Source organism: Dermacentor silvarum, chromosome 2 (assembly GCF_013339745.2).
Source record: "Dermacentor silvarum isolate Dsil-2018 chromosome 2, BIME_Dsil_1.4, whole genome shotgun sequence".
In the NCBI taxonomy this organism is placed as follows: Eukaryota; Metazoa; Arthropoda; class Arachnida; order Ixodida; family Ixodidae; genus Dermacentor; species Dermacentor silvarum.
In genome coordinates, this window is record NC_051155.1 from 212,478,396 (window position 1) to 212,498,556 (window position 20,161).

At 43.9% G+C, this 20,161-nt stretch overlaps 1 protein-coding gene across 1 annotated transcript in view; it reads left to right on the top strand.

Annotated features, from left to right (window-relative positions):
* Window positions 1-20,161, top strand: part of LOC119440691 (transient receptor potential cation channel trpm) — a 207,414-nt gene that overhangs the window by 149,043 nt on the left and 38,210 nt on the right. Inside the window, exons 2-4 of the mRNA XM_049663014.1 lie at window positions 15,898-15,977; window positions 17,059-17,248; window positions 19,156-19,369. Of these exons, the coding sequence (XP_049518971.1) occupies window positions 15,898-15,977; window positions 17,059-17,248; window positions 19,156-19,369 (484 nt within the window). The remainder of the gene's footprint in view (window positions 1-15,897; window positions 15,978-17,058; window positions 17,249-19,155; window positions 19,370-20,161) is intronic.

Here is a 20,161-nt window from a genome sequence, read left to right on the forward strand (position 1 = left end):
CTGCAATTTAACGGTATTTCAGTTTTTAGGTGCAGCGGCTCCGGGTGTAGTGTGTGTGACAACGCGGTCAATTTAACGCTGCCGTCTTGAGAGAAAGCTGGAATGTCTGGGTGCATTTTGACCTGCGGCATGGGTGGAAAAAGGCCAGTCCCAAGTATATCCATTCAAAGAGTGATACCTTTTTTGGTATTTATGTTGTGTACCCAGTGATCAAGACCAAGATAGACTTGGCACTCTAGCTGAGGCTTTTTGATATGCTTGAGGATATTTGCTTTGAGAGCCATGCGGTGATAATTTTTTTTGTAGGCAGTAATCTTGTTGATCTGATTTCTAGATCCTTGCGAACTCTACGTGTATTGAGCATTCCCTTTCAGGAGTGGTAGAACAATGAAATTCTAGTGTGCGCCTATAGTAGATGTTTGCGCCCGCTGTGCAACCAAAACATCTTTATTAATACAGGTGCACATTGAATGCTTCTCTTGGTTCGCTTTATTCTTCTTCCATTTATTTTTGTGGACTGAGTATGTTTATGAGTTTGTGGTATGTGTGTAGGTGGTATTGGGGATTGGGTAGCCTTAAATGTATGTATGGATAGCCGGTTACAATGTAGCTCACCTCTCCATTTGTCTGTTGCTAATCAACAACAAATATATGGATTGTTAGGCTTTTTGATCAGTTGAAAGTCGGCCAAAAATGGCCAGCTTACACAAGAGCAGGGCATTGGGGTGGATAGGCTGGAAAGGTTCGTATTAAGTGGCGGGCATCTGTTCCCGTCACTGGAAGAACACAAAGAACTCACATAATACATTATGCTTTATGAAAAAGATTCATTGAAAGAGAAAACAATTGAGATGCCCAAAAAGTTCACCTGATGTGAAGTCTAGTTAATAGAACCACTGTTTGAAGCATTATATTCAAAATTTTGTTATAGGAGCCTGTCAGTTCGAGTTGTACAACCAGAGGACCCGCCGTAGAAAAGCGATACCACTAAGGCTTTGAGAGAATTTGAAATTGCTGAGAAGCAAGGAGCTCCTATGGGGGTCATTTCCTTGCTAGGATAAAACCAAAAGCCAAGTACACTCTTGTGCCGTCATGGTGAAAAATGAGATTAGGGTGGTGCTCTTACATCGACGCCTCAATACGCAAGTATATAAAAGCACAGCTATAGTGAAACGTACTGCACGTATTTCCCACTGCCGTGGCTCATGCGGGCTTTTAAATTCGATTAAGGGCAAATTATGTTCTGAGCGCAGGTCCAAGCGTCCATGGAAAGGCATCTAAGTTGGCTTTCAAGGCCATATTTTTTTCGAATCTTGGTGAGTTAAAACATCGCTGGGACGGTTCTTCGTGTCGCTTTTATGCTCCTAAATGATTCAATACCACGTCACGTGATAGTTAAGCGATGCATGCCGAGGTTGCCACTCTGAAACATTTTCTTCACATTAGCGCAACTCAGAGTGAGTGAAGGAAAATTAGGAAAGAACAAAAACAGGAGACAGGGGGTGTCTTTTGTCTTCTCATTTTCTCTTCACTTATTAAGACTGACGCTGAAGCAAAATTTAGGCATGAGTAAACTGCCGACTGTTCCCGTCTTAAGAAAGAAGGACACCAGCCCTGATGTCCTCCTGTCTCAATTACACCATAAACTGCATCGGCATCCGGAAATGTGCATCTTCAAAGAGCAGGCTATCAGTGTCAGCGTCCATTACAACATAAACATCACAAAGCGTCGTGGAATACTAGCTCATCCAAGTTGCCGCCCACCTACCACACTGAGGAACCAAGATGGAGACACCGCGCACAACCTGACTTCTCAAACGTTACGCCAACTTGGTGTGACAGTGTGCGGCATAATTGTTTATGTTCACAAAGTCACACCAAAGCGAGTTTCACATGATTTACCTGCAAGCGCCTCACTCGGTTGAATAACTTACCACAATTTTTTTCTTTTCTAATTTCATGCAAAAAAGCAAGAAGTTTTGCACGTGCATGTTCTCGGTTCTTTTTTCGAGTCCTCGCATCTCTAAATTGATGACAACGCTCATATCTACACGTATGTCTAAAACGTCCTCGTGGTTGACAGTAACGCTCGAATCAACAGCTCACTAATGCCACAGCAGAGTATAGTCTGAATAAGAAAATACCTAGATGATTTCTTCAAAACTGGATTCAGCTTGTTTCAGATGTTTCGCGTTCCACGGGTAGATATGCTTGTACCAGAAAAAAAGAAAGAAACTTAAAGCAACGGGAAAGCATGAGAAAAACACTTGGAGTAAGTGCTTCCTGAACTAAGAAGTAGTATTCGATTACGTGTGAAAAATGAAGGAAGTATAACGCTGTTGAGATTTAAAAAATACGGGAGAGAAAGAAGCTTTCACTTTCAAATTTTTTTCTGCTTGGAATATTTTATTGCATTTGATACCAAATTGGCTTCATAAGACTAAAATCACTACGGGAACAAGAGGAGACGCTGTAGCTGTCTAACTAACAACTTCCGGACTGCAAACTCTTGCGAGCGATCGCTTTGAATGACTTTTAAGCTTTTTTTTTTAATTGCGAAAGTGCATGCTTAAGCCGGTTCATTTAAGTATGTGGTAGCTCACCGCTTTTATTTTCACATCTTTTATTGCACGAACTTTTGCACAATCTACACAATGAAAAAGCGAAAGCCCCATTCGACAAAAACTGGCTCCGAGAAATTCGGAGTCATACTTAAAAAAAGTGTAATGCGCATGCACTGCCGTAAGACGTCCTGACAGGCGTAGGTGACAAGAAGTACGATGGGAAAAGAATCTAGAGGTATGGCGATGGGATTCCCGGTAGCGAGAATCATTGAGCCGCAAAAATTGCCGCAAAGAAATCTCGAAAGGCAAGAACAGCAATATCAAAACGTGCTATTTGTTCTACTTTCAGCGGAAGCTATTATTTTCTTTAAAAACTCTGGAATCAGAATTTTCGTAATTTTATTTTTCTTTCATGTCAACGAAAAATGTCATTCCAATGAACGGGAAATATCATAAGACCCAGGCCTAGTCTCATTATTGTGCTGTCGGGCTTTAGACACCCCAATCTGTTATTATCATAAATTTTTTTGGCGGAAGCCAAGTTCAGAGCTATATGGCATTCTATGACTATCCCCCTGCCATGGGCTGTCAGGAAATCCAATATAACTGCATGCGCCGTGCTCGGATTGATTTCTTTCGTGCTTTTAGCAGTTTTTGCGAAATCATATCTAGCATATATTACTGTTACTTGAGCTGCATGGGATGCTAGCGGTGAAGCAACCACTGAGGACATACTTGGGGCACATGATAGCAACGCTCTGTTACGGCAACGTTCAAGCTTCGGCTATTTATTTTTAGCTACATTTAATTGATCTTGATTGTTGTTTTGAGCTTCTTTTCTTTTGTATGTTTGGCCGCTTCGCTTGCCTTAACCCTTTGGCTCCCAAAGCCTTTCCTGGAAAGACGGTACAAACTGCCAAAATGTTTTTTGTTTTTATTGATGGGGTAGTATAATTATTTACTGATCTGAATATATATATATATATATACAGGGTGTTTCAGCGAACATTTTCAAAAATTCTGAAAGGTTGCCTGCGGCAGATAGTACAATTCCAGTTCATCAGCTGGTCTACTCGAAGAGGCGGACATTACTTCCACAAGAAATTGAAATGCATAATCGAATAATTAACAAAATTCACTAATTAAGTTTTTAACTAATTACCTGGTGGCCCATATTGCAATTTACAAATTGTAGCCGTGGACTTAGCAAGGCGGATCCACTTGGAACGAATTCTCGGGATGACACCAGTTTCGAGATATTAATTCTCGAACTTTGCGGAGAAATGCATTGGTGTTCCAATTAATTTTGTGCTTCAATGCATAAAGCGACATTTTGTCAAGCAACTAACTGGAACGCCAATGCATTTCTCCGCAAAGTTCGGGAATTAATATCTCGAAACTTGTGTCATCCCGAGAATTCGTTCCAAGTGGATCCGCCTTGTGAACTCCATGGCTACAATTTGTAAATTGCAATATGGGCCATCAGGTAATTAGTTAAAAACTTAATTAGTAAATTTTTGTTAATTACTCGATTATGCATTTCAATTTCTTGTGCAAGTAATGTCCGCCTCGTCGAGTAGACCAGCTCATTAACTAGAATTGGGCTATCTGCCACAGGCAACGTTAAATAAATTTTGAAAGTGTTCGCTGAAACACCCTGTATATATATATATATATATATATATATATATATATATATATATACATATATATATGTGGAGTGTTCTTTATGGAGGAAAATCACCTGTAGCGTGCAGCGGAATTATAATCCATGAGCTGGATTACTTAAGAGCTGTTCATTATTTTCCCGATAACTCGAAATTAACAATATTCTAATTAACATAGTTTGCTAATTAACGTTTAAACTACTTACTTTATGGCGCGCATTTTGAGAATGGCAGCACTTTTGAGATATGCGTTCGCAATGTTTGCAATGAAGCACATTGGTTTTTCAGTAATGTTTCAATGTATGAGAACGAGTATTGATAAAAATGTAAGTGGAACAGTGATTTTACCGCAAGCTTGACACTTATCTCAAAACTGGTGTTAATTTGAATATGTTTCTTTGTATACAACAAACCTCTTTCTGAAAAAAAAAACTTTCACTCAGTGCAGATCAGTATTTTTGATGTTAGTTGTCCGATTGAATGGCAATGAAAAGTTATACTCGGCCTTAAAAAAATGTGGTTGATCCCTCTTATATAGGAATCGGTATAGAACACGAAAGTGAAACGTGTCTTCACAGAAGTAGTGTAATGTTTATTGCACATTGATATATAATGTCTATTGGTGTTTTGTGGCTAAAGCGCCCTTAGGCGTTGATGCACCCACGCTGACGCCTGGTGGCACGTCTCCTCCATCACGACTACCAACGTCGGGCCTTAAAAAAAAAAAAGAAACATTTACCTTCGTTTTTTTTTTTCGAAAGAACATCTAAGTTGGGATGATGACAACGTAAAATGGGGCCGGCTGCAGCTTGTCGCATAAAAAGCATAAAATATCCCTATAGCAATCACAGTGCTAATTTTGTTTACACCTATATCTTAGCCTGGACACATAAGCACAGTACTGCTCATTAGGTACGCAAGCGGGAAATGCCGCGGGCGTTTAAAATAAGGAATATAGCATTTACAAGTGCCAGCCTGGGCGTCGAAACTCAAGAGTGGAAGAAGGATTATAAAATCGCTGCTATCGCAAGAAAAAATAAAAACAGTTTCGCCCATAATGCCAAACGGTGACGCGATAGCTGGTGCGTTATAATGCGGAGCAGCTGTTTCGTGCCATATGCGTTGGTGTCAGGATTCGCAGGTGCGAGCGAACATTCTCGTTTGTAGAAGCAAACGAAGTGCGAGACTCCTTCCTATGTGGAATTTGCCCCTCCCGGCCGGTGCTGAAGTCTCGCCCATCGGTGGTCGGCTTTTTTCAAATTCATATTTGGCTACTGCATTGTTAGGTCTCATGCTATCCTTGAAGAAAACGAGACTATCTCAGCGCCGCTCCGTAAACATGTGATGAAGCCGCGAGCACTGGAAGAAGACTAATGAAGACGAAACAGGCACCCTCAATCATCGTCATCGCATTTATTCTCTCCTTGATTATAACCTTTACCTTCCATTAGTCTGACTGCCCCGCTCGAATACTAGTCTAATTATTCCGAACTCTTTTCTTTCTCAAGCGAAGCTTGTTTTACCTCACTCGTGTCGGTGTTGATGTTGCCGTACAAAAAAACCCAAGCGGCGCGAAATTAAAAATTGCTCGTCGGGCCGGGGAATCGAACCACCGACCTCCGGGTTGCGCGGCCACCACGCTAACTAATTCAGCCACTGTCGGTTCGTAAGACACGCCATTTCAAGCGGCATTTGGCATGCATGAATAAGTAGATGGGGCGCCCGCAGCTGGCGCGCGCGATCACGTCATACCCCCAGCCAATCAGAGGAGTTCCCTCCCTCCGGAGGAGGGAAAGGGTGTTATCGCGTGTTCGCTCGCCTCGTGCCCGCCGTTTCCCGCCAGTTCAGGCCCGGCAGTCCGATAGGGAGGCCGTGTTTGGATTGTTCTGCCGAAGAGCAGGCTGGGGCGTTGAAGGAACGGCAGCGGGCCCGTGAATGTCTCAAACGCCCAAAAAAACTAACCAAACTCTTCCCTAGGGTTGGACAAGCTTCGCGTGCACCCCTGTTCCCGGTAGGAGAGGGGTTTTAAGTTTTTTTATTTTACTCTGCGTTTCTCGTTTTCAAATAAGAATTTTCTTGAGCTACACCTGCTGCCCAATTCTTGGCCACTGCTCCTTTGTGGGTTACCAGCCATAAAAGAGGTCCACCATCATAATCATTATCATTGTCATTACATGTGGAAGAAGAAATACTAATTTAGGACGGCCTTCACAACTATGAAGGCGACGTGCTAGAACATGAAGGCGGGCACGCCTGCAGCTTTACCCAGAACACAGATGATGCGAGGGCGTCAGCCGATCATGGCAACTGCTGGAAAGATAGCGCTCTCCAGAATCGGCATTGTCCACTGATGTAGCATTGGCAGAGTGGCTGAGAGGTAGAGTTCTGGACAGTCAATCTGTTGGTCGTGAGTTCGAACCTACGTGGCACAATGAGAACTTTTCGTTCTTTGTCATTTGCTCGCAGATGATTTTGGAATTCCAGCCACGGCCGACATCCAAACGACAAGGAGAGCCCATAACAGCTACCGCTCTAAAAAAAGCGCTGGTACTAGAAAATTTATTTTCCATAAATCAATTAGCATGAAGACCCTTCTCCAACCTGCAATAAGATTTCAGACTATACAAGCATGTATAGTGACCAGCGAGTACTTCAATGTGCTTTAAGGCCGCAGGATGCCGTAAGCTCTTAAATATTAAGACGAAAGTCGTCCGTACGGATACGAACATTCCATTTGGCAGCTCATAATGCCGCTTATTATGGAATTTCTGCGACTTCATCGTATTCGACCTGGCGTTCTCGAAGAGCACATATCAAACCCCGAGCTTCTCTTCACGTTCTTACATTTATCGTACCGGCGCTGTTTTTCTCACTTGCCTGCAGCTGATTCTAATGGCCATAAAAAACATAATGACCACGCAGACTATTGCAATGACTTCGGGCTTCCCGACGCGCAAAAAGGATGGAGGCATCCTTGCCATGGATGAAGTTCGCATATTTCGTCTACGATCGCCCGAAAGCAGTTCTCTGCGGTCGGCGGCGTTAGCTCAGTCAGCATTCACCTTCGTTAAGTAGGTTTGCAGTGCCAGTTGTGTATACAGCATCAGTGAAGCTTAAGAAGGTTCATTAAGGCGCGTTTTCAGTTTATTTAATTCAGATGCTTTTGCAAGCGTTACGCATAGAGTATAATGTGGGTGTAATCCGAATTAGCATACCGCCTTTTCTTATGCCTCTACACACGCATACCTGCAAATTCCCGATAAGTTAATTAGCAATCGTGCGTTCATAATCGGAGCAGAGGCTCCCTCGCCACCTCGCTGCAGCACGGCACGTTAAGAGAGTATTCTTTAAACGCACACTCCGCTTGGGAGTTCTCGCATCAGCGTCCCTGAAACGTTGCAGCGTTAGAGCGGCGGCCAAAATGCGGGTCGCATTCTGAGCGTATAGTGAGGCCTGATCCTGAGGAATATCGGGTAGCTTCCGATTCCTACCTGCGCTCTCATTATCTGTATACGTGTTTCGTTATCCTGGTATTCGATAGCGGTGCCCTCGTCACTGCTGAGTTGACACAGATGTTATCCCAGCCTGGCGAGTGTTACTTCACCGGAAATTAACCGCTTTAAATCAACAAACTGGTTGAATCGAAGCTCGCGGTGCGATCGAAGCGATCCCCTGCTCCCGAAAAGCATTTTTTTGCGACCTGGTAACAAAGCCTCGTTAAATTGAGCAACGTGGTTTTGAAAGCGCCTACGCAAACCGGCCTAAATGCTTGTCGCAATCGTTTGTAATGCACAGTGTAATACTGAAGGATTTGAGGAAAGATAGCTTGCCTGGTTCTTTCTTTCTCCTTCTGGCTGTATTAGTGTATAATCATGATCGTGGATATAGTTTTCGAAATGTCGTCTTGACTTCCCGAAGTTTGATGGTTTCCTTCATGCTGTCTCCGTGTCTCTTCTTTCATTCTTTTTTGAAAACGTGGATGATAGGTGATGTTGAAACCGCGGCGCGAGCTGCTCGAGCGAACGAACAACGCTTTTGAACAGGACAAGAGACACAAGCGCTCGTGTGTCTCGTCTCATCTTGTCCCGTTCAAAAGCGCTGTTTCTTCGCCAAACTATGTATACCAACCGGTCCAAAGTAGCTTGCTGTTGAGAGGCTACTCCTTTTCATAGTAAGCCGATGAATAATATATATATATATATATATATATATATATATATATATATATATATATATATATAAAGCATTTAAAATACACAATTTTCCTCCAGGTTATTCTACGTCACCAACTGCATGGTTTCTGTTGAAAACAGAAGTGCAAACGACGTCCAATTTGCAAACATCGCCCGTGCTAGCGCGGATTTTGCGAGCGTATTTCTTATACGCTCGGTGCACTTGTGCGCGGAACGTCGGCCTCAAGCTACTGGTCTCGACAGTGCAGTATCTGCTTCAAGAAAACACAAGAGAAACCACTTCGTACTAGATAAGCGGCAAAAAAAAAAAAAGTCAAATTAGGTTCCTTAAATTTACGAGCCAAAAGCACGATCTGATTATGAGGCAGATCGTAATGAGAGACTACGGTATAAGTTCGACCATTTGGGGCTCCTTAACGTGCACCCAATGCACGGCACATGATCGTTTTTGCATTCCGCCCCCATCGGAATGCGGCCGCCGAGGTCGGGATCAAAACCGCTACAGCGCAATGACGTAGCCACTGCGGCGGCTTGGAGTAGAGGGAATGCAATCAAAACAAAGTGCGATTCCATGAGGCATGTGCTCCTATCCTTCTCGCCCACAAGTCTAGCAAACCGTGCCTGGCAACACTGGGAGGCCAGTGTCGTTCTGGAATGTGAACACCCGCCGGCCGTTCCGCCCGCATGCATGCATAGAAAACTAGGGCTAGCGCGCACCGGTCGAAGAGCATGCAGGCAGGCTTTCCCAAACAGTGCATGGTTCCCGAGCCCGATACGCAAACAGGAGAAAGCGGGAATTCCACTGCTCGTAGATTTTGCAAGCATGCTGAGGGCATTGCTTCGGAGCGAGGAGCTATAGGTATTTTCGAGACAGAGCTGGTGCCCTCCTTATCGACCGAGATAACAAATAGGCGAACAGGGTTTGTCGAGTTGCGTCACGCTGATTCTACGCACACGTTCATCGATTGCTTTAGGCGTGTCCGTCTTTCTCCCCAGTCCTGAGTTACGCCGTAGTGGCCTAGCGCTTGAGCTTCCCCAGATCGTGGGAGCTTGCCTGATAGGGCTTTGATTGTTTACTTTGCTCTTACAGTATTGCGTGAAGAAGGATGTTTAAATTGAGAATAATCTTGGTTTCATTTGAGGTTTCGCGCGATTTCGTTTTTTTTCACGAGCATATTTTGTCATTTAGTATAACTCTGTCCTTTCGTCGCTTTCACAGTGTGTTTGCATGCCACCTTGGTAACCAGTTATATTAACACAAAAAATTCCATCCAAGACAAGCAAGCAAACAAACAGAAAATAATCCAAATGGCTCACTCACAATCCGGTGTGAGAAGGACCACGTAGGGGCTGACCATGATTTCAGTATTGCTCAAGTTCAGTCGCCTGCGTTCAGTATAGCAGCTTTTCCGGATGCTACTGCAGCGCAAACGGTTAGTGCGGGAAAGATTGCTCCCATTATGTCTGTAGAGTAGTTTGAGCTCCGTACAGCATCAGCAAGATACTCGTGAGAATATATATATATATATATATATATATATATATAATAGGCATATATGTTGTCTTCGCTATGTTACCGCCATCAGATTCTTCCTATTTTATTGTGCAATGCCTGTACGCTTATAGCAGCATAATACGACCGACGCATAGTCCCAGCTTTAGACGGAATTTTAGCATCGTAGTGCTTGGCGAGCAGTTAATTTGATAGTGAAACACTAGGACAAGGAGAGGAGAAACTGATAATTTTATGTGAAATCTTGTGAAGGCAACAATAAAAGAGGATATAGTAAAAACTAAACAAAATTTCAGCCATAAATGTAGCTAAGTGCGCCTGTGATTGTCTGTAGAACAAAGCGTAAAACAGCGGCATTTAGGTCACCCGTTATAGCACTGGAATATGCAACAGCTCGGAGAAACGTGAAATGTTACTGGCTTTCTTCGAACGTGCGGGCGAGTGTACTATCAGACTCGATTAAAACTTTAAAGCACCCAACTAAATTTAGAGGCAACAACTGCTAAATCTACGACTAATTCTGCCTCAACATCTTTCGAACATGCGGAATCATTATTTATTGTACAGTATATGACAGCAACAATTTGGAGCGATTTTTTTTTAGCGGCTGCAGTAGAGCGACATCGCAGAGCCCATGGACTCTTTCCAGTTCTTTATATAGTAGTGGTCAAATTGGTAAACGTTGTTAACCACCTTGTTTCGTTGGTGTGAAGAATATAATTTCTCTGTCGGAGTTCGCATTACACTCGCTGAAGTAAACTACGTTTATTAAATGGTTAGGTCGAGTTAAGGCTACATTGATCGCAGTTTCTAACTTGGTTATTTTGTCCGTTGAATGAATATTTTGGCAAAGTTGCAGTCTTCCTTGATTATAGATTCTGCAAGGCTTCATTGTTACAACGCGCGCTTTCATTTAGTACCCTGCCGGTAGCATTGATTTAATTTTGGTGGCTCGCTCGTATTCAGTCAGCCAGTCTTCGACGTGTACATTTTTTTGTGCCGGAGAAAGTGCCAGGATCTCTCGGGAGTGACAAAGACAACCGGTATTATGGTAGCCGTGGCTCAACCAGAGGTGCTCTCACTGGACATGGCATGAACGACTCCAAAGGTTTGCACTGTTAAGTTCCGTGGCGCGCTTTGGACGTACCTCGCACCTTCAACCGAGATGTCACGTGGACGTGTTCCAACAGGAGGTTCGCTAGCAATATTTGCCTCGAAACCGCAAGCGAAGTCAGAACAACAAGGATGATGAACCGAGACGCACCTCGTCCTTTTTCTCGTCCGCTACCCTGCAAGTTTCTCTCCCTCCGCAGGATAATGGTCCCATAACAATATTATGCAGAATATGTGCTGTTCATGACACATACGATCAAAGGAGGAACCCGGGAGGAAAAGTTAAGCATGAATAGCTGCCTACTGTTTCCATCTATGAAAGATGGACACCAGCCCTGGTGCCCTGGTGTCCTCTTTTGACCATTACAGCATGAAAATGTGCATTTTCAAAGAGCAGGTCATCAGTGTCAGCGTCCGTTACAACATATTCATCACATTATTTACATATATAAATGAATGACGGCAATCCTAATAGATCCGGTAGTGCAATGTACGGTAATGTTAACCTCTATTCCTTCTCCCTCCCCCGCGCCCTTTCTCTCTCTCTCTCTGGCTCTCTAACTTTGTATAATAGGTAAATTGTTTCCTAAGGGAAGCGTAGCTGGCAAATTTCAAAGCAGGATGCATTTGCAGAGACGGGAGTGTTTTGCAGCGCTCACGTTCAAATTAAGATAACCACAAAACGCACCTGTCTGATGCATACAACTTCCGCTTGCGTCCGCACGCAGCTTCCGCTTTCGACGACCAGTGGGCGACCTTGGGCTTCGCTTAGAGCCACCTCACCGGCGCTAAGCTCCGGCTCCCCCCTGCTGCTCTGATATGCAAAACAGCGCACGCGCGATTCATGCGAAAGCAGGCGCCCCAAACCGCAACGTTGCCCGCAGCAGGTCCAGCCGGAAAATCGTTCAGCCTCACCCGCGGGCTGCGCGCTCTGACGCAAAACCGCGTTCTCCTTCCGGTTGTCTCGCCTTCGCGCCAGGCACGGTGTGCGAAGTTTTCGAAAACTAGGATACCTGGTAACGCCCAGCCTTTTCGCGATGGAATAAAACGGAGCAATAAGTAAGCTGCATTTGCGTATCGTAGAAACAGGGAAGTCGGAGAGAAAGCTGTTTGTGAAAGAAAACATAATACGGAATGAGAGGCTCCGTAGAGAGTAAGATGGTTCTTATGGTATGTTGCTAGCGGCGGACACGTTGCATAGCAATCAAGCTAGCGCATTATCCGCCCCGACGTTCATCGCAATGGAACAGAGGAGGTGTATTTAAAGTAGTGTACTTGAGATGCACGACTTTAAGAGTAGAACTTAAATGAGAATTTGAGCGTAGAATTTAAATGTTTTCAAACGACCATTTGATTATAGAATGGTTGCATTTACGAGGTATGTTATACCTATGTCTTCTGCAGCAGTTTTTTACTGTTCATACGAAAGCTTTGCATAGAACGTTGTCTTCCTCGGGCTATGAGTACTTGTTTTGCAAGCAAACGCACGCTTTAAATGGTGGCGTAAATAATTATTAGCACGTGAGTGCTGGCCTTCCATTATGAGAAAAGACTCGGTTCGGTGCTTGTGGCCATCGGCCGCGGCTGATCAGTGGCTGTGATGTTTTACTGGTGAGCACGAGGTGACGGGCTCGATTATACTGGTTGCAGAGGCCGCATGTTGATGCGGCGGGCGGAATGCAAGTGCACGTGTATGCTTAGATTTAGGTGCATCGTAAATCAATCAATCAATCAATCAATCAATCAATCAATCAATCAATCAATCAATCAATCAATCAATCAATCAATCAATCAATCAACAACTAACCAACCAATCAATCAATCAATCAATCAATCAAAGTGCTGAAGGCAAAGCAACACATAATATCGATGAGCGGCCCTACATTTTCCTTACTCATGGGCGAAACAATAGCCGTAACACGACATAGCAAACCCTTGCTTCTGTCTCACGAAACAAACGCTTAAAAAAAAAAAAAAATCTGCGGGAACGGTCTTTCGCGACAGATGTTGACTGGCACACAAATAGAAAAAAAAAGTTGTTATTGTTGGATACATTTTAGAAACATTAAAATAAAATGTCACAGTTTCGCCCTAAGGGCGAAGCAATGAATGCGATAGCAACACAGCAATGTCATACGAAGTAAGGTGAGCGGCTTTGGTAGCAACAACACGCAGAACTGTTGTCGACGCCATCGGCGTTTTGCCCGCGTTAGCTCAAAATGCGTGCGGCGTTGGTGACTGTTGCTGGAGCCTCTGATATAAATAGGCACTTGGTGCCGCAGCTAAACGTCGCCTCCCTTCCCTCCCCCTCCCCCACGGCCTCTCGCGCGTCCGAAGAAGGCGCGTTTGCTCTACATATATGGTGATTGTAAAGGAGAAAAGAGACGCCTACTTCTGCAGCCCTTAAGCGAGCACGGCGCAGAACGCGCGTTTGTTCTCCGCCGTGCGTTCACTCCCCGTGAAAGACGCGCCCCTCGCGCCCTTTCACTCGCACATACAGCGTTCGGCGCGCGGCGACGATTTCATCTCCAAATGACGTCATACGGAACCTCACGGCGACGGCGACGGTGACGGCGACGGCGACGCCGACGGCAGAAATCTGCTTTTGAGGGTCCATATAATTGCTATCGCAATAAAAAAAAATAGGGGGAGCACACGTTAAGAGCTTTGGAGCAGAACGACACGACGGTTACCTCGCACTGGGCTTAGCAAGCGAAGCAGGAACAAAACCAGACTAAGCGATAACGGCAGCACGGACGCCGGTCTAAACGACCCGAGAAATCAGGTGTGATACGGCCTGCATTTCACCGACGGGACACGGAACTCCACTTGTGTTCGATCGTTTCGCACTGAGACGCCTGTGGACGAGAGTGCGGGGGCAGTTTTGCACTGCTCGAACGTGATTTCCTTTTTCGTGTAGGCCTCGCCAAGAAACGGCCTTCGCGAAGGTGTGAGGAGAAAATTGCGAAATGCTTGGCAAAATGAACTCAGTGGCCAAAAAGTATTTTTATTTAATGCCTACTGGAGGGTTTCCGGAAAGTCCTAATTAGGGCTGGTTTCAGGAAAGAAAGGCTGTAAGAAAAAAGGGCATGATAGAAGCCTGCTCGCTATTTTGTGTGCCATAGACCATATTGCAAATCGCAGTACCTATAGAATATCACGAAGGGCCATTAAATATGATAAGTTTTGTGAAAGCAGGCCCAAGTTCATTTAAAGTGCAATGCGATGAACTTGACAAACACATATACATACACGGAAACTATTCTAAGGTTACTTGCCCAGCTTGCGTTACAATATCGTTCGTTTTTAAAGCGAAGCTTTATATGGCTTGGCAAAATCGATTGTCCACAGAAAACTATCATCATCAGCATTGGTTCAAGCGTCGTCGTGTTCTTCCGCAGCTGGATTCGTTGCCGCTCATCATTCCAGCGTAGAATTTCACTTCTGTTCTGTCGTCGTAATGGGGAGGCCACGTTTACGGGGGTATGAACCATTGCTTAAGGGGAGCCATTCATTGTCTTACGTAACGAACATATTTAATTTTGGAGCAGTTTAATTTCGAAGAATCGCAAGCGGCAATGGCGGGCGAATGCTGCTAAGCATGCCGCCGAGCAAACTCGAGGTATCGAACGCAAGCGTGACGTCGTTCTCTCCGTCGCAGCCGAACGTGTGTGTAACCTCATAATTGAGAAACACTTTAATGAAGCCTCGGGATTAACCCAGTGATAAGCACCGGGGCCACAAGTTTCAGCTTCGCTGGTTAACCATCTTCACGGAGTGAAAGGGGAGACGAAGGTTTTTTTTTTTTCTTTCATTTTTTTTCAGGCATTTCGGCAGCATCCTTAATGTTGTTTCTTTGGCAATGAACAATACATAGTTGCGCTTTGTCATACGTAGGTCGCGATTACGACTTTGTTCTTGTTTTTTGTGTTGAGTATTATCACAGATACCAAGACGATTACAACCAACTTAGTTGCCTTTTCTACGAAGTTGTTGACTCATATCTGATTTCTTAAGTCAACGAAGCAAGTAAATGTCAAAGATAATGCTATACTCTTTTTGATACCGAATGAGGAAACTGTCTGTGGAAAGCAGCTCACCAACCGTGTCCCAACAAAGCTTGTGTTGACGCCACTATAGCAAGTGCGGAGCTCGAGGCAATAAGATGTTTAACAAGAACCCCACCCCACCCAAAAAAAAAAAAAGAAAAGAAAGGGGTAGCTAATCGCACTATGGTTTATTTTGCAATGAATGCAGTAAACTTGTGTCAGCTTAGATTTTTATCTCATACCCACACCGTGTACCATGTTATTTCATCGTGATCGCGGGAGGAACATATTAGACAAGTTGCATGAACGCGTTGCCAATCACCTGTATACCGTTTCAGGTTGTTACAGGGAGTGTCAGTATAATAAGCGCATATAAAAACACCCTCTAGCGATGAATGCTACAAAGAGCTCACAAGGAAAATGTTGCACGCCTGTTGAGTCTGGGGTGTGTGCAAAAGCGAAGAACGAAAGAACAGAAAATGGCAGGAATAGCAGAGATCACGTGGCCCGCATAGCGTAAGGGAGACAGTTACCAATGTGTAGTGAATCCGTAAATATATTCAGGCAAACCTAAAAAAATGTGAGTTTGTTTCCAGAAGACTTAAAGGGCAAGGGGCTAGGTTTTGCTTCTGGTGTATTCTATATTAAACACTTTGCTGTGGAACGCGTGAGATAACGGACGTCTCAGGTACCATGTTATTTCTTTCCCGCGTTCTACTTCGAAAGGGAAGAGATAAGATGCCTACTCCTTTGGAACTGCGTATTGATGTTCTTTTTTTTTCTCTCTCTCTATTTTAGCTCAAGAAATCCTGGATTGAATGCACCTTTCAAAAGAGGGACTGCGTCAAGTTTATACCAACTAAAGCAGAACCGGAAAGGCGAGTTCATTCTTCCTTCTGTAGAAATAAAGCAGCGTGGGGTGCGCTTTGAAATGAAATGTGTAGGTGCCGTTCAGAAGTGGATATGGAAGTGCGAGCTATTTTAAATTCGACTTTCCTGAGCTTGAGATGGTATGGTTGTACGTCGGTTTGTGCTCGTTACATACGACCACCTTCTTCTCCTCAAGTGAAAGTTAATTTACTATTCTTTTCAGACAAATATTCGCTCGCTTTAAATGTCACGAAACTCTGTGCACACAAGTATAAAACTTGCTCTTCTTGTCATATGAAAGTTCTTATCAGCTACAATAACATAAACAAAATGCAGAATAGCCTTGACAGTTGCGCTATAATCCTACAAATTTTCAACGAAAAAAAACAACAACAAACAAACAGCTCATTTCAAGCATAATTTTGTTCTTTAGAAAGGCATTGATCCATCCAATAACACAAACATAGATATAAACGTTTGTATGGCAGTGGAAATGATTCTCATGCGCAGTGCGACGTAATGAAGGTGAAGGAAAATAACAGAGAGACGTACTGCATGTGTGCTGTACGGATCATGTCCCATCTGTTTTTCAACATTTCGTTTTATCCCTGAGGTGTCGCACTGTCCATTTGAATCGTGAATTGGCGTTACCCGACCTACGTTGCAGTGCTTCTACAACATTCTGTCAATTATTAATGCTTACAGTAATTAAAAAAAAAACAGCATCGAGCACCTATCTCATGCAGGCGTCTTATAACCCGAAAGAGAGTAAAGAAAGTTCGCATTTATTATTATATTACAGACGCTTTTCCAATCACGGCAGATTTTTTTTTACACGTAGAGCTCTGGTCGATCCATTTAAGCTGCAGCTAATGCTGTTAATGTCATTTGCTTCTTGTAACATCTGACGTGATTGCACATTTATCTTGACGCAATGTATTCTTTTTTTCGTAAGTCGTATAACTTCACAGTGCAGATTCGCCGCACTTTAGGTGACTGTTGTCGCGTCTTAACGCACCAGTAATGAATAAGGCTATATTTCTTTCTACGATATCAAGTTCAACCTTCTTATCCAATGCTCAAACACAGATGCGGATGCGGCGAGCTTTTGGGCGGCCACACGCTGTCGGCGCGGCCGTCGCTTACGTCACAAGGTGGCCAGGCACAGCCCCCCGAGTCAGAAGAGCACTGGTCCATCTCAAGACACACGGACGTGTCACCCACCAACGCGTTCGGCACCATCGAGTTCCAGGGCACCTCGCACCCGCTGAAGGCGCAGGTGCGTCTTGTTACGGAATGCATTTGAAATCGAAGCATACATTCCAGACGTGCAAAAACTTTCAAATGCGTTTCTGCTGTATTTCCTATAGTCTCAAAAATTGACGTGATTGTTCGTATAGCGTCGCTGTCACTTTATTTCTTGAGCCGTACCTTGCGAAAGTTGAGCCACCGTCGCTCGCGCTCACTCATTAGTATGTTATTGAAGCATGCACCCCGCGTGAAAAATCAATCAATCAATCAATCAATCAATCAATCAATCAATCAATCAATCAATCAATCAATCAATGCTCCTCTGTTAAGGAGATAGATCCTGTTGCCCACTCTGGGCATAGAGAAATACTCGCACCATTTTATGCAGGCTCTCCAAACAAGGCCGAATATAGAAACGTAGAAAAGGCACTCGCTTGTTAGGTTGGCATCACCCTATCGTCAAATTAGAAACGCGAAGCGTGTCGCATCCCATCGAATCGCTGGCAATGGTGTTTTCTTCCCATTTGTCATAAAACCTGACGGTGCGATTATTGTGCAAATATTTCTTTAGTGGCACATATACTAAAGCGTATAAACATTTTCAGCCTTGAAGCGGTTACAACGCGACGTCGACCAGCTTACTGTCTTTCTCCACAGATTATGTAAACGATATCCCGCTTTCGCAACGTCAACACAGCTTCTGCACCACGTTGTTCAGTTTAGCTTCACAGCTAATGTTCTTGGGCTACAGAAAGAAAATGCATCAGCTGGATGAAAGTGCTAGTGCCATACGACAGGATTAGTTTTGTGCAATGTGTTCCGCCAGAAACAACCAATGACCGTAAACAAGCTTTTTGAGCGTCTGAAAGAAGATACGGCGTTTTATTTCATACTACAATTGGTCACTCAGACAACAAAATAAAAAAAAATAAAGGAAAAGAAAGAAAAAGAGAGAAAACAGGCAAGGGAAGAAAGACCAAGGAGAGCAGGGGTCAAAGAAACGACAATGCGCTTCCTACTGGTTTCGAAATTGCACTTCCGCGTACACAAGCAAAGTCAAGTCCTGAACACAGCATCGGGATTGTGAGCCGTTTATACTGAAAATCCACTTTCGAAGCATTTCTTGTGTCATGCTGGATGAACGCTTTGTTGGCTTTAGTTTATTTCACCTCAATGGTTGCCCCCCCCCCCCCCCCCCCCTCCTCCCCTCCGTCCCCCGTCCTTTTTTTTTTTCTTTTTGCTGTAGCTTCCGAAGTTCTGTGTGCTTGCGCGTCTTTGCTGTACTTTTGCCTTTCCAACAGCAAATCCGAGGCGCGAACAGCTGGTGTACACGCAACCAGTACTACGACGAAACGAATATTATTTTCTCCCTTTAGGTCTTTTCTTTGGCCAATGATGCTTGCTCTTGTTGAAGCGCGGCAACAGAGAGAGAGAGAGAAAAAAAACGACAGACAAACAGACAGATTTTTTTTGTATGTTAAAGAAAAAAATGACATGGCAAACAAAAAGCCGACGATGCGGTTAGAAATTTATGTAGATTTGGTACAACTTCCCGGTTGTACTAGAAAATTAGTTGTCACAATTTATCACAAGTTCAAAGCAAGCAAGCTAACAAACCAGCAAACAAAGAAAAGACAAAGAAAGAAAGAAACAGAGAAAAAGAAAGAGAAACAAATGAAGAAACAAACAAAGAAGAAAAGAATTAAAGAAAGAAAGAAACGAACAAGCAAGCAAGAGTGAAGAAGAGCAAGCCAAGAAAAAATTTCAAGCAGGACTTTTTTTTCACTTGCGTAATTTGTTTCCCCGCCTTGGTCTGGCGCGTAAAACCGAATATATCTTTTTTTTCCGGCGTCAAATCAAATATGGCCAGTGTTAGTTGGCTTCGTCATTTTGAAGCATCACCCGTTGTGTTCGGTGTGTGTTGTTGGCTCGCAGTACGTGCGCCTGGTGAGTGACAGCCGTCCCGAGCACGTGCTGCAGCTGCTGACACGCGAGTGGCAGCTCGAGCTGCCGAAGCTTCTCATCACCGTGCACGGCGGCAAGGCCAACTTTCACCTGCAGGCAAAGCTCAAGAAGGTGCTGTGCCGAGGCCTGGTGCGCGCCGCGAAGACCACCGGCGCGTGGATATTCACCGGGGGCACAAACACCGGTACTCTAACGCTGCGATTCCTGTCTCCTCGGGGTGAAATCACAATTCTCAGCAGTTGTTTACGTCAGTTTAATCGATTGCTTGCTTATTGTAGATAGTTCGAATACACCCTGATGAAATAACGCACGCACAGATATATGAGAGTACGAAAGAGTATGGCGCATGATATACAAGCGCACGTAAATACAAATGATTTGGAAAGAAAGTTGTCATTGAATTGTGGTTACTACTCAGTGTCCACGTTTCGTGAGTTTATGTTAAAAAAAAAACGCGGTTGGAGCAACTGGAGTTTACTTACGTGCTTGTGAGTGCAAAGCTAAATGAATGAAATGGTCGTGTAGTGGGGCCAGATTCAGAAAGCTATTACGCAAAGAAAACCTTAGAAAGACATGTTTTTATTACCCGTCCGACTTTGCAAATGACGTGTTTAAAACCGTGATTGGTTGATAGCATACTCTTACGAACAGTTCTGGCTTAAGAACGTTTTTGTGAATATGGGTTCAAGTACATAGTGCCATCATACAGATCATAGCACAAAGGGGTGAAGAAGTGCACGTTTTCACCTGGGCTTTATTTTTTCTACCGTTAAGTTTAGGGAAATGTCGAAAGCTTTTGTAAAAGGGAGCAATACTTATTCATATACCAACGCAAAAAGTATGCTAGCCCTGTCTCATTTGGTACATATTTCTCGTCTCTCCCGACTAATGGTGCGGTGTTAAAAATATTATGAAGCTGTATGCATTTGTTGTCAGCGTTTCATTCATAGTCTGCCATTTTCGGCAAAAAATGTTT